This window comes from Diabrotica virgifera, chromosome 5 (genome assembly GCF_917563875.1).
Source record: "Diabrotica virgifera virgifera chromosome 5, PGI_DIABVI_V3a".
In the NCBI taxonomy this organism is placed as follows: domain Eukaryota; kingdom Metazoa; phylum Arthropoda; class Insecta; order Coleoptera; family Chrysomelidae; genus Diabrotica; species Diabrotica virgifera.
In genome coordinates, this window is record NC_065447.1 from 263,491,867 (window position 1) to 263,505,485 (window position 13,619).

Below are 13,619 nucleotides of genomic sequence, written 5' to 3' on the forward strand. Positions count from 1 at the left end.
CCTTTTTTATCAGGTTATATTCATTTTAGGTAAGCACTGATGATGACTGGTAAACCAGTCGAAAACTAGTTATGTGAATTTGATGTGGCCCTTTTGAGGGTTTTTTTAAATATACCTTTTATACAGGATTTTACTGTTTTTTTTTTAATATGTCTTAGTTTTGCCAAAATGCTGCCCATCTCAAGCCTATTCGCCTCTGTATTTCATGTGTTTGATTATCTCTGCTAATTTTGATTTCGTGTCCCAGTTATTTGTAAGTGTCTGTTGTATGGTATTATCACTATTTATATTTCCACTTGTATAAGCCTGATGGAAGGTGTATAAAACAAATACAATACTATATTAAATAATTATTTTATGACTAACAAGTATCTTAGTTCACATTTTACATGCCGGTAACGCTATCCTAACAACCTTGAACCTAACTCCTGTCACCGTCACCTCGCTGTCAGCTGTCATGTCGTCTTGTTACCAACATGAATAATATGAATGTCACTTAACTCTGTATCATACATCCTCTTTTCTTTTTCTTTATAAGTTAAGCTCACAAGGTTTTTTAATTTGTCTCCCTGACCTTGTACAGTAAGTATTAGTAGGATTTGACATTTCAGGTGTGGTGTATGATTATCAGTCTTCTTTCAATACCCTCACTGTCTGGCAATTCATGACACTCACTAACATCACCACCCAAATGATTATTACCACCCGCTCTTTATTCGATCATCACCAAAGTCTACAACATGTTTATTTGCTGATGATCTTATGTGACATCTGTCCCTTCTGATAGAGTTTCCAGTGTCATCTTGCAGGATGTATGATCTAATAGGTAATTCACGTTGATTCAAGATTTTTGCAGACTTCCAGGTGTTATTACGGTGATCAAGGACTGTTACATCCATGTCTTTGTTTAATGGCTTCAATATTGTTGCATTTTTATTAAAAGTTGTCTCATTTAATTATTTTTTAGCTTTCATTTTCATTTCAACATTTTCACACAAACATGGATGCAACAATTGTTGTTCTATTGCAATTTTATCAGTAGAAATTGAATCGAAAAAAAATTTTAACTGGATAGATAAACTGGATTTTAACTGGAAAAATTTTAACTGGATAAAAATTATGTGTTTTCTACACCGTTATTTGATGTGTCAAAGTCGAATGTTAGAAAATAATAATTGTACGCGCCACTCACCCCAAATTGTGTCTAAACTCAACGCCCATATATGTCTACGCACTTTAACCTGAGATTTAGAGTTTACATTCAGAACTACACACACTCAAAATGGTCGCGCTATTTTAATGCAATAAATAAATAGCATTTTATATTGCCTTTTTCATTTTATTCAATAAATACACAATTATTTAAGCTTCAGCTTCAAATTTTGGTCCTTCGAGCCGGATCAGATGCGCAGCTAACGCTTGAAGTGTTTTATAGTGTCTTTTTTTCATTTTATTCAGTAATTACACGATACTTCAAGCGTCAGCTACAATAGTTGTACTGCAAATATCTGTATTAGAAACCCCATGTAAAAGTATTTCAAGAACTATAATAAACAACATGTTTTAGGTTTCAGCGACAACAGAAACAACTTGGATTCCGTCGTCGAACAATGCAACAACGAAATCATGGCCAGAGTGAAACAGGCCCAGAAAAACTTGATAAACCTCAAGGAAGAACTGTCATATCAACCGAACATACCGAATTCCGCCAGCATTGAGCTGCAGCTGCTCCAGCAGAAAAAACCCAAAGACTCTTATGTAAGTGTCCACGGACAAACTTCTTTAATAGATCCGTGTCGCAAAACGACCGCCTGCGCCGCGCGGTCGATGAGCGGCACCGCTAGAAAAAATTTAGAAGAGACAGAAGAACCGAAGTTGCCCATGGAGAAATACGCGCAAAGTAAGAGTCAACAATGAAGGTAGAAGTAGGGGTTGTGGTACACTTTTATTTGTAGTATTTTTTCACTCTAGTCACTTTAGTTTTCAGCGGTAGTATTGGGTAAGTTTTAATAAATTGACAAACCGACTTAAAACTAATATTCAAAATAATTCTTGGAGAAAGTTTCAACAGTTGTATAGTATTTTTGCAAATTCACTGCATTATGATATTTTCACATATAAAATTTGGCCTTGGGTGTTTTTATGTTTCAAAATGCGTTCGTTAGAGGATTCAGTACAGGTTCAGTAGTTTTTTGTAAACACAACTTAATATAAGTGATGGATTTGACCGTAGAACAATAAAACACTGAAAACTTTTATTTTCAATATTTCAACAAAATTTATCACACTTTGTCGTTACAGCTGTTTCGGCAGTGACTGTCTCAAGTGATGAATTTGTACTGTGTGTCTAAGCTTGTATTTTGCTGAAAAGGTTGAGGAGTGGGGAGCTGTTTGTCTCAAGGTGGTCATTCAGAATTATATCTGTATTTTTTAATTTATTAATTTCCATAGATTTTATAGTCTGTTTTTAAACCAAGAGGAGTAATTCAAATTTCCCGCGCCGTAAAGCTTGTTTGTAATTGGCCCAACCTCAGGCAAGTTTACTCCACTGTTATAAAATTTTGACACTAATGACATTTATAAAATTTTGAGACTCTTGGCATTTTATAAGTTAATTAAGTTATGTCGGCGATTTTTTATATTTTCTGCGTTATTCCTTTAATTTTTTAGATTTTTAGTCTGTTTTTATATAAAAAGCAGTTGTTTTTAGAACTCTTTAACGACGTATTAGTATAACATAATATTTATGTATTATCGTCAAAGGCCGATATGACTAACTAAAAAAGAAGGTGTATTTGGTGATATTTCTAGTGACTTTCTTGGGTTTGAATCTGTCTTTTTAGCTTACTCCTCTTGGTTTAAAAACAAAGCTTAGTAAAGGTAGCTTACGGCCTTTATTTTGAATAAGAAAATTTGAAATTAGATATTAAAATAATTATTATGATCTAAAAGGTGAAGTGTGTACGTAGAATCTTTTTAATACCATTTCTAGCGAGGAAAGGTAGAGCTGATTTACCTTTGGCCTCATGTATCCTATCAGCTATTACAACAATATCATCTGGAAACCTCAGGTGGCTAAGCTTTTCTCCGTTTATGTTTATGCCTTTATGGTCAGTTATGCTTTTACATACATATACACAGAGTGGGCCAAAGAAAACAGTCCACCTCGATGTTTGGCAGTATTTATTAGATTTTAAGAAAATAAAAAAACAGGTCAATTTTTGATCTAAGGGGACATATTTTTACGGTACATACATCTGTCATTTGTCAACCCCCTCCCTTCCATTTCCCCCACTCCTTATTTTTAAATAGGGAATATGGGTCGTGTGCTACCTAATTTGAAAGGTTATTCACTTCTCTATTCAGTAATATTAACATTGACATAATTATTTATACAGGGTGTCCAAGAAAAATTATTTTGATTTAAATTAACTGACACAAAAAGAAGAATGTATGTAATTTATTTAAATTTAAATACATTCTACTGTTGTCACAAAACAGAAAAAATGTTTTTAATAAATTTAATAAACATTACTTTTCGCTTAATTTGGTGGGTTGAATATTGAATTTAAACAACAAACAATGTTTATATATCAAATAAACATTTCTTTCTGTTTTCTGTCAGCAGTAGAATGTATTTTAAGTTAAATAAATTACATACATTCTTCTTTTTGTGTCAATTAATTTAATTTAAAATAATTTTTCTTGGACACCCTGTATAAATAATTATGCTAATGTTTATATTGCTGAATAGAGAATTGAATAAGCTTTTAAATGAGCTAGCACACGACCCCTATTCCCTATTTAAAAATAGGTGGTGGGGAAAGTGGAAGGGAGGGGGTTGACAAATGACAGATGTATGTACCGTAAAAACGTGTCCTCTTTAGATCAAAAATCGACCTGTTTCTTCATTTCCTTAAAATCTAATAAATACTGCCAAATATCGAGGTGGACTGTTTTCTTTGGCCCACTCATATTCCAAAATGGTAGTCAACAGTTTCGTTGATATGATGTCCCCCTGACTTATTCCACGTTGTATCGGGAATTTCTGAGTTTGACAATCACCCATTCTGGTGGGTGGGGACAAGTAGGATAATTTCTGCGTTATTATACTGAGTTGGTTCTACTGCTTTCTGCAGACATCCAGCGCAGCGGTTTCCAACCTTTTTTAGCTTGAGGCACACTAACTTAAAAACTGGTTCAGCCATGGCACACTTGGGTAAATAATCTCTATGATAGTGAGTATAATGAAATTTCGCGGCACACCTACAGGGACCTCAGGGCACACCAGTGTGCCGCGGCACATTGGTTGGGAACCTCTGATTTAGCGAATAGTTTGCCAAGGACCTATCATAATCTTTTTCCAACCACTTTCAAGGCACGTGCCACTATTTCATTGCTTGCGGGGACTTATTGTTTTTGGGTCTTAAGTCTCCTGTTCTTTGTATAATTGGCTATAAAAACTCTCTATAGTATTAATTTTGCTCCTGTTCATTTCTTAAGTTGTTGATGTTTTTTCTTCCAATGGACATGTTCTGTCCAATTACTGTCAAGGTCTTGTTTTCTTCCATTATTAAATTAAATTAAAATTGTAATTAATTGCCATGAAATAAGTAGATTTGATAGAAACGGATCTCTATACTCTTGTTTTTACACGTTTTGGCAAGTTGTAATACAAGCTGTAATAATTTTCAGGTGGAACGAGCAACAGCGACGTAGGACTGGAATCTGGAAACGTAAACGTCTTAGGAAGAAGCTGTCTGAGCGAAAAATCAAGCGATTCCGGCGTGAGTAGCAGCTCTTTGTCTTCTTCTAACACCAAGGAAACGCCCCGACCCGTCCTTAACATGATTGACAACTCGACCGCCCAAGCTAACTTTAAGAAGACATAGCCCCAGCAAAAATTGTTGTTTCAAACTAAGTTCAGGAAATAAATGTCAATTCTATATTTGTTATGTCTGTTACGGTAGTGGATTAACTCTGGAAATTATGTAATTGACCTCTTAAGGGTAACTACTGGACTGGAGAATTAACTTAGATAAAACAAAGTGCTTAAAGTAGGTACACAAAGTTCGGATGAAGAACATCGTGAATAACTAGCAATTTGAAATGTCTTAGAGCCTTCACTTTACTCTGCAGGTCCTGGCCCTGACTAAACAAAACTCAATCTTCAATTCAATAGAACAACACCATTACCTACAATAACCCACAAACGAATAAAAAATGTTCCAATACGAGAATACGTTAATTCACGAGTTCGTTACAAAACTTTTCCGTCGACCGTACTTTTCAGAAATAAAGATAAGTATATCTATCTTTTGATTTTTCAAATACACAGAATTTTAAACAATAAAGTAAATAATGACATACAATGACAGATAGTACTAACAGCGGCTACTTGATTTTAAAATTTTTAGTGGGAATATAAATAGGTATATGTTTGGTTGCCTACACTACAGGTAATTGCCAATCACAGAGCGTTTAATTAATTTATGCAAGCAATGTATGTTGTGTTGCCTATAATGAAATCGTTCATTAATAGAAAATCATTCATTAATAGGGGTCATTACTCAATGATTTGAGGGTGTTAAAATTGATCATAAATGGACGGTCGATGGAAAAAAAAAACAGTTTATGTTTCAATTCGGTTTAGAGGTGATGCGTCGTCCCCATACGTACGTTTCTGTCTCTCCAGGCGTCTTCAGTAGGGCTACATTAACACCTTTGAATCAAAACGAAAAATTAAACAGGCAGCTTGGTTTCCTTTCGATTCAGAAGTGTTCATGTAGCCCTACTGAAGACGTCTGGAGAGACAGAAACGTAGGTATAGGGATGGCGCATCACCTCTGAACTGAATTAAAACACAAGCTGTTTTTTAATCTTTCATTTTACTCATATTTTCAGTACATGCAATCAAAAAATACAAGATCCTTTATAAAATGTATATTTAAAAGATTCTAATAATGGTTACATCACAAAACAAAACGTTTTCGGATTAATAGGTAATCCATCATCAGTGTTGGGCCGATAACATGCTTGCGTGAGGCACCAAAAAGTTATGGGTAAGAACCCTTTAAAAGTTTCAAGATCTTAAATGATACTACATATTTTTATTAAAACAAATGGATGTTGTAAATATTCCTGAACCCAGGGCAACACAGGACTCTAACCCACGTTGATGTTATATGCAAGGAATGAACCTCACATATTGAAAATTGAGTGTTAACTGACACTCAAGTTGACACTCAATTTTCAATATGTGAGGTTCATTCCTTGCATATCAAATCCACGTGGGTTAGAGCCACGTTTTGCCCTGGGTTATATGTTATATCCAGGAATATTTGCAACATCCATCTGTTTTAATAAAAATATGTAGTGTCATTAAAGATCTTGAAACTTTTAAAGGGTACTTTTTGGTGCCTCACGCATGCATGCTATTGGTTTAACACTGATGACGGATTATATATTAATCCGAAAACGTTTTGTTTTGTGATGTAACCCTTACTGGGGTTTTTTAAATATACCTTTTATAAAGGATCTTGCCAGAGTTGAGACCTATCAAGTGACTTGCAATTAAACAAAATTTTGTGAGTTTTTCCACTACAGCTTGTGTTATTAGCGCAAAAATTAAATTGTATACTACGTTTATTTTACATTTTTGCCTCTATATGGACTCTAATTATTTCACTCGAGAAAGTCTGCTTAATCTACGTTGCCAATTAAAATTATATTTACCATAAATTATAAGATTGCAATTGTGGAGGATTTAAACACAACAAAAACGTTGAGGAACCTACTCCAAATATTTTTGCATAACAAATGGAATATAAAAATTAATAATATACTGGGGTTCCGTTAACACTAGAAGCACCAGCATTATTTTTTTACCTAGAAGCATCAGGGCGGTCAAAATGACGGTTATTAGAATTTTCTATGGCCAGTCATTTTTGTACTCTTTTTTACTAGAAAAATCTATATTGAGTTAATACCTACTAATAAAAGACATATTTTGTTAATTTAAACAAATTTTTTAAGCTCATTTTATGCAGTAGCAAAATATTTCAATTTTGCTTGTACAAGACCCATACACAATGTTTTTACATAAATTTCACATGTTTGATTTTTGTTGTAGTCCCCTGTTTGGCAATCCCTATGTTTATTATTTGATAGGGGTGTTGTACCGCTTGGATTTGAATCCGTTGATGTTGTCCTGCTCTTAGTCATATAATCTTGTCGCAATTCTTCTGCTAACTGAAGTAGGAAAGTTTGTCTAGATGTTTGACTGCCAGTAACTTCATTATTATATAGAATAGGTAAAAGCATTTATTCCTGCCATATCTAAAATATAAAAAAAGCCTGCAACGGCCATCTTCTTGAACTTGATTTGGTTGAATACTGTCTGGTCATCTGATCTACCACATGTGCTCCGTATTTTGTGTTGTTGTAGTAGATAATGGTTTTAGGTTTCTTCTTTTTATCTATGCATATTTCAATATTATTTTTGTGTAGATAACTCAGCACTAGAAAATTTTTGATCGTTTTTCCTTGGTACACCGTTAGGTGTACCAAGGAGAAATTATAATCCTCAAATAGATCTAGGAAAAGTCCTAAATTATCAAGTTTCTAAAATAACTATGAATAAATAATACAAATGGTGAAAAATAGAAAGTATTCAAAATGACTGGTGCTTCTAGTGTTAAAAAGCATAAAACCACATAATTGGGTATCTGATTGATGGAATAATTTAAGTAAATTATCACTTTGTGGGCATTTGAGGTATCTGTATCTTTTTCGAGTGAAAATTTAATAGATACTATTTTATTTTCCTTATTATTTTCATATTAGAAAAGAAATTGTTCTGGACAACACAAATCGACTAGCAATAACTACGATCTAATAAGAAGGAGTGTTATTTTTTAATGAATCTAGGATCTAAAATTATTAATATGTATAGTAGAATAAAAATTGTCCCCTATATAAAAGACCCTCGATTTTTTTACTGTTTATCTGACCAACAAGTAATTATTAAAATCAGTTTGGAATTGTGCTAAATATGGATGCACAATAATATAGATCACACTAAACGAAGCAATAAAGCACTAAAATATGCTTTACCTCCGAAAAAAAAAATTACAAGACGGATCTTAATAATTCTTTTTGCATTCGATTCGTGAATGCGCCAGGAAACTTTGTGAACCGGAGCCATGATATAATATTGAAAAACTGCATACAAAAATGCATTCTTAAAGTGCATCTCAAACAGACCATAAAAAAAATTCAGAACTCGTCAATTATCGGCGGAAATGAGTTCACTTTTGTTACTCGGGGGTTTTTGGGTCGCTGAAAACGAATATGACGTCAAAAGTGATCTCCGGAATACCTGGTGCCAACGTTACCTACTGTTTATCTCGTCATTAAAATTCATTAAAAAATTAGTCAAAAATCATTACTCGGGTTTTTGGGGCCGCTAACGACGAATATGACATCGGAAGTGATTTTCGGAGTACTTGGTGCCAACCTACTGTTTACCTCGTTTTATGGAGTTTTCGGCAAATTCATTAAAAAATTAGTCAAACATCATTAGTTAGGAGATAAACAGTAGGTACCCTGGGCACCAGGTACACCGGAGATCACTTCCGAGGTCATATTCCTCGTCATAGAGACCCCAAAATCCCTGAGTAATGAATTTTAGTTAATTTTTAATGAATTTGCCAAAAACTCCAAAAAACGAGGTAAACGGAAATAAGAAGTAGGTACCCTGGGCACCAGGTATTCTGGAGATCGCTTCCGATGTCATATTCGTCGTTAGCGACCCCAAAAACACTCGAGGAATTATTTTTGACTAATTTTGTAATAAATTTGTTGCCGAAAACTCCACAAGAGAGCTAAACAGTAGGTACCCTGGGCACCAAGTACTCCGAAAATCACTTTCGATGTCATATTCGTCGTTAGCGGCCCCAAAACCCCCGAGTAATGATTTTTGACTAATTTTTTAATGAATTTTAATGACGAGGTAAACAGTAGGTAACCTTTGCACCAGGTACTCCGGAGATCACTTTTGACGTCATATTCGTTTTCAGCGACCCAAAAACCCCCGAGTAACAAAATTGAACTCATTTCCGCCGATAATTGACGAGTTTTGAATTTTTTTTATTGTCTGTTTGAGATGCACTTTAAGAATGCATTTTTTGTATGCAGTTTTTCAATATTATATCATGGCTCAGGTTCACAAAGTTTCCTGGCACATTCACGAATCGAATGTAAAAAGAATTATTAAGATCCGTCTTGTCCTTTTTTTTTCGGATCTTCAGTGCTTTATTGTTTCGACTATACTTAATATTAAATAAGAAAATAATCGTTTTTGTTCTGATTCAATTCGAGTCTCTTGCCATCCTCTGACACCTGATGTTTCGGAATCTATTCCTTGTCAAAGAGGCTTTACAAGAAGAGTCTTCTTGTAAAGCCTTGAAAATAATCGTTTTCGTTCTGATTCAATTCGAGTCTTGCTTGGCAAAAGACTCGAATTGAATCAGAACGAAAACGATTATTTTCTTTTTTGTTATACCTTACTCCGTTTTAGAGTACAAAATGACCACGTTTCGTTAAAGTAAAATCTGCGACGCATTATTGGAGATTTTTCTCCTAGCGGCGCCGCTTGGTACTACTGTACCTCGGTTAACAGATTACTGGACTCGTGGTCGAAATTATTTTTCACTCATTTTAAAATTAAATGTAGTTCAGTTAAAGACTGCGCACCAAATAAAATCATGGCATATCATCTAAAAGGTGGATAAATGCTAAAATATTTAATTTTCTAATGATATTCTTGATCCAAAGGCATGACAAACAACGATATAGACTTATTATTCTTCTTATTACAAATCTTCGTGAGTCTTTGCCGCGTTTACTATTGCCTTCCATGTTTGTCTCTCCTTTGAAACTAATTTCCATTGCCGCACTCCCATTTTCTCTAGGTAGTTCTTCTTTGACTGCATCTTTCTACCTTTTTCTAGGCCGTCGTACATACCTTCTTCCATCTGGCCTTTCTCAGAACACATTGTTTATAAAGTGATTGTCGTTACTGCGTATCACATTCCCTGCCCATCTGAGTCTATATATCTGACTAGATTTTCTTTTCCGAATAAAGACTCTAGCTCGTTATTATATCTGCGCCTCCATTAATTGTCACGCTGTCTCTGGAAGGGCCATATATCATTCGAAGGATTTTTCGTTCCCACACCAGCAATTTATTTATTTATTTCTCTTTTTGTTAGCGTCCATGTTTCGCTTCCATACGCGACTACTGGTCGTATTATGGTCTTATATATCTGGATTTTTGCACCTCGTGAAAGAAGTTTTGACTTCATTAGATGTTTCATTGCAAAGAAAGATCTGTTTCCTGTCATTATTCGCGTTTTAACTTCTCGCTCTAATTTGTTGTCATTTGTGATTGTTGCTCCTAGATATTTAAATTCTTTAACCACTTCGAAGTTATGATCGTTTATAATAATATTTTGCCTTATTCGCCGTCGTTCTTGTTTTGAGACGACTATGTATTTTGTTTTATCTTCATTTACCCGTATTAAAGTCTGATATATTTGGATTTTTGCTCTTCGTGAGAGAAGCTTTGATTTCATTGCATTGAAAAGAAACATCTGTTTCCCGCTATTATTCGCCTTTTAATTTAGACTTATTATTTTATCTTAAATATTAATTACATTGTTGGTTGGATAAAACCTTAAAGCTAAAATACATTTCGCTTGGCACAAAATGTCATTTTACTATCAAAAAGTGTGCCAATCACTATACTATGTACTGCCAATCAAACGCATTTTAATATAGCTTTAGATTCTATTTACTTTGATATATTTCAACAAGAGAGACCCATTTTACAATCAATGACATCACGGCTTTAGTATTATTTGTACTAAGATCATGCTAGGATAATAGGGCTTTTCATCGATTGTCATTTGTTTCGAGCTTCTGTCATGTGTCACATAATATTAGTATATCTACGTCATACGTCTTAGGTTTGTATCATTGGTTATATCAATAACGTATGACGTAGATATATTAATATTATGTGACACATGACAGAAGCTCGAAACAAATGACTGTGAATGAAAAGCCCTATTAAACACCCACTATTCTCCGCAGCCACATCTACTTATTTATTACTTTAACGTTATACAGGGTGTAACAAAAATACAGGTCATAAATTAAAGTACATATTCTGGGACCAAAATTAGTTCGAATTAACCTAACTTACCTTAGTACAAATATGCACATAAAAAAAGTTACAGCCCTTTGAAGTTACAAAATGAAAATCGATTTTCTCGAATATATCGAAAACTATTAGAGATTTTTTATTGAAAATGGACATGTGGCATTCTTATGGCAGGAAGATCTTGAAAAAAAATCATAGTGAAATTTGTGCACCCCCTAAAAATTTTAAGGGGTGTTATTCCCTTAAACCCCCCAAATTTTTGTGTACGTGCCAATTAAATTATTATTGTGGTACCATTAGTTAAATTCAATATTTTCAAAAATTATTTGCCTCTTAAATTTTTTTCGATAAGGCAGTTTTTTTTCGATAAGGTAGTTTTTTTTCGATAAGGCAGGGTTTTGTGCCTTTAAACCCCCTAAATGTTTGTGTACGTTCCAATTAAAGTATTACTGTGGCTTCTTTTTTAACATGGTTCAAAGTATACCTAAAAATGTAAATCATAAATAAATTTTCATGTTATTACAAAGTCTCCATAATCGTACTTTACCATATACAAATATGTGGTGAATTTGACAAATACTCAAAATATCTCGATAAAACCTGACTTTTCGAAAAAGTACTAAGACGCAAAAATGTTTGTAAAACATTGTGTTTAACTAATGGTACTACAATAATAATTAAATTGGAACGTACACAAAAGTTTGGGAGGGGGGGTTTAAAGAAACAAAACTCTTATAAAATTTTTAAGGGGTGTCCAAATTTCACTATAATTTTTTCTTAAGATGCTACTGCCATAAGAATTCCACATTTCCAATTTCAATAAAAAATCTCGAATAGTTTGCGATATATTGGAAATAATCGATTTTAATTTGGTAACTTTAAAGGGCTGTAACTTTTTTTATGTACATATTTGTACCTAAGGTAAGTTAGGTTCAGTCGAACTATTTTTGGTCCCAGAATATGTGATTAAATTTATGACCTGTATTTTTGTTACACCCTGTATATTTATTTATTAATACTTAATACTGGATTAAACCAAAAATTAAAAGGGTACTCTTTAAAAGTAAGCACGATAGAAAGCGCTAATAGAAAAATCTGAAAACACCTGTAAGCGAGGAAATTAAAATCATTTCCATAATTATTTTCCGAGTTGTGAATTTTTATTTTTTGAACACTAAGATGCACTTTGGAAAATGCATTTTCCCTCATGTCAAGTGGTCAAGAATTTTCCTGAAGCTCTGCCGAATCGAATGCACGATCAAGGTTTCATAACGACCCTTCTTACTTTAAAAAAGTTAGAAGTTTAGGCGATTTTAGTGCTTTATTTCCTCGACTATTGGAAAACTATCTATTTGAGACGGATGGCGTACTGACTGATTCCTTTTTCGTTCACTTATCGATTGTACTTATGTAAGTCCAAATTTTTTCTTCCCGATGTGAAATTGCACAATAAAACTTAATTTAAGATTGATAGTATTATGGTCTCTCTTGTTTGAATGTTTTACACTTTGATATCACATTTTATTAAATATCTAGGCGGTCAATTCACATTAAATCTGGCCCTAATTGGTTTTTAGAATCGAATCTACTATTATATAAGTACATGTAATACAGATTAGTTTATTTATAACATTTAGTTTTTTACTGTACTTGTGATACTTGTAAAAATTTTTAGTTTTCTTGTTTAACTATTAGGTACAGTGATGAGTGCGCTAACAACCGGCAAACTAACGGAAAAGACGAAAAACATAATACGTTGTGATATAAAAAGATGAAACTAGTAGAGGTGGGAAATGATCAATAGAAATGAATAAATTTACATTATACTGATAGTTTCCCACCTTTAGACGTATCAGAGTCAAACTGTCACACGAGAATTTTATAAAATTCTTTCTATCACACAGTGGCGGCTCGTGATTTTTACAATAGGGGAGGCTATACCTAACTGTAAAATATCTAGACAAATTTGCACTAGCAAAAAAATGCGCCAAAAAATGTAATTTAAGGCCCCATCTTTTGACCATTTTTTATTTACATTTCATAGTATCATCATATCATTTTAAAAATAGTTAGTCTAATAGTAAAAGTTTAATACCAAAGTTTGTGTAGTTTATTTGTTAACAATTCCATCTATTTGTAAATAGATACCTATGCATATCAAAATAAATACAGATTTGAAGTTTTGCAGTCCATACATAATGAAGCTTCAAATTTTTTAAGATACTCAACTGAATTTTTTTAATTCTAAACGCGGCTTACTGCGAATTCAAAAACACGATAAATTACTTAGAGATATCGGAAAAAGTTATTTGAGCAAGTTGTTCCAAATATTATTATAACCCCACATACCAAATTTCATAACAAAATTCGCACTTTTAGATTTTTCATTATT

General features: G+C 33.4%; 1 protein-coding gene across 1 annotated transcript in view; it reads left to right on the top strand.

The window, feature by feature from the left end:
- Nucleotides 1–6,195, top strand: part of LOC114329803 (uncharacterized) — a 273,164-nt gene extending 266,969 nt beyond the window's left edge. Inside the window, exons 15-16 of the mRNA XM_028279033.2 lie at nt 1,568–1,900; nt 4,696–6,195. Coding sequence (XP_028134834.2) covers nt 1,568–1,900; nt 4,696–4,892 — 530 coding nt within the window. The 3' untranslated portion in view covers nt 4,893–6,195. The remainder of the gene's footprint in view (nt 1–1,567; nt 1,901–4,695) is intronic.
- The last annotated feature ends 7,424 nt before the right edge of the window (nt 6,196–13,619 follow it).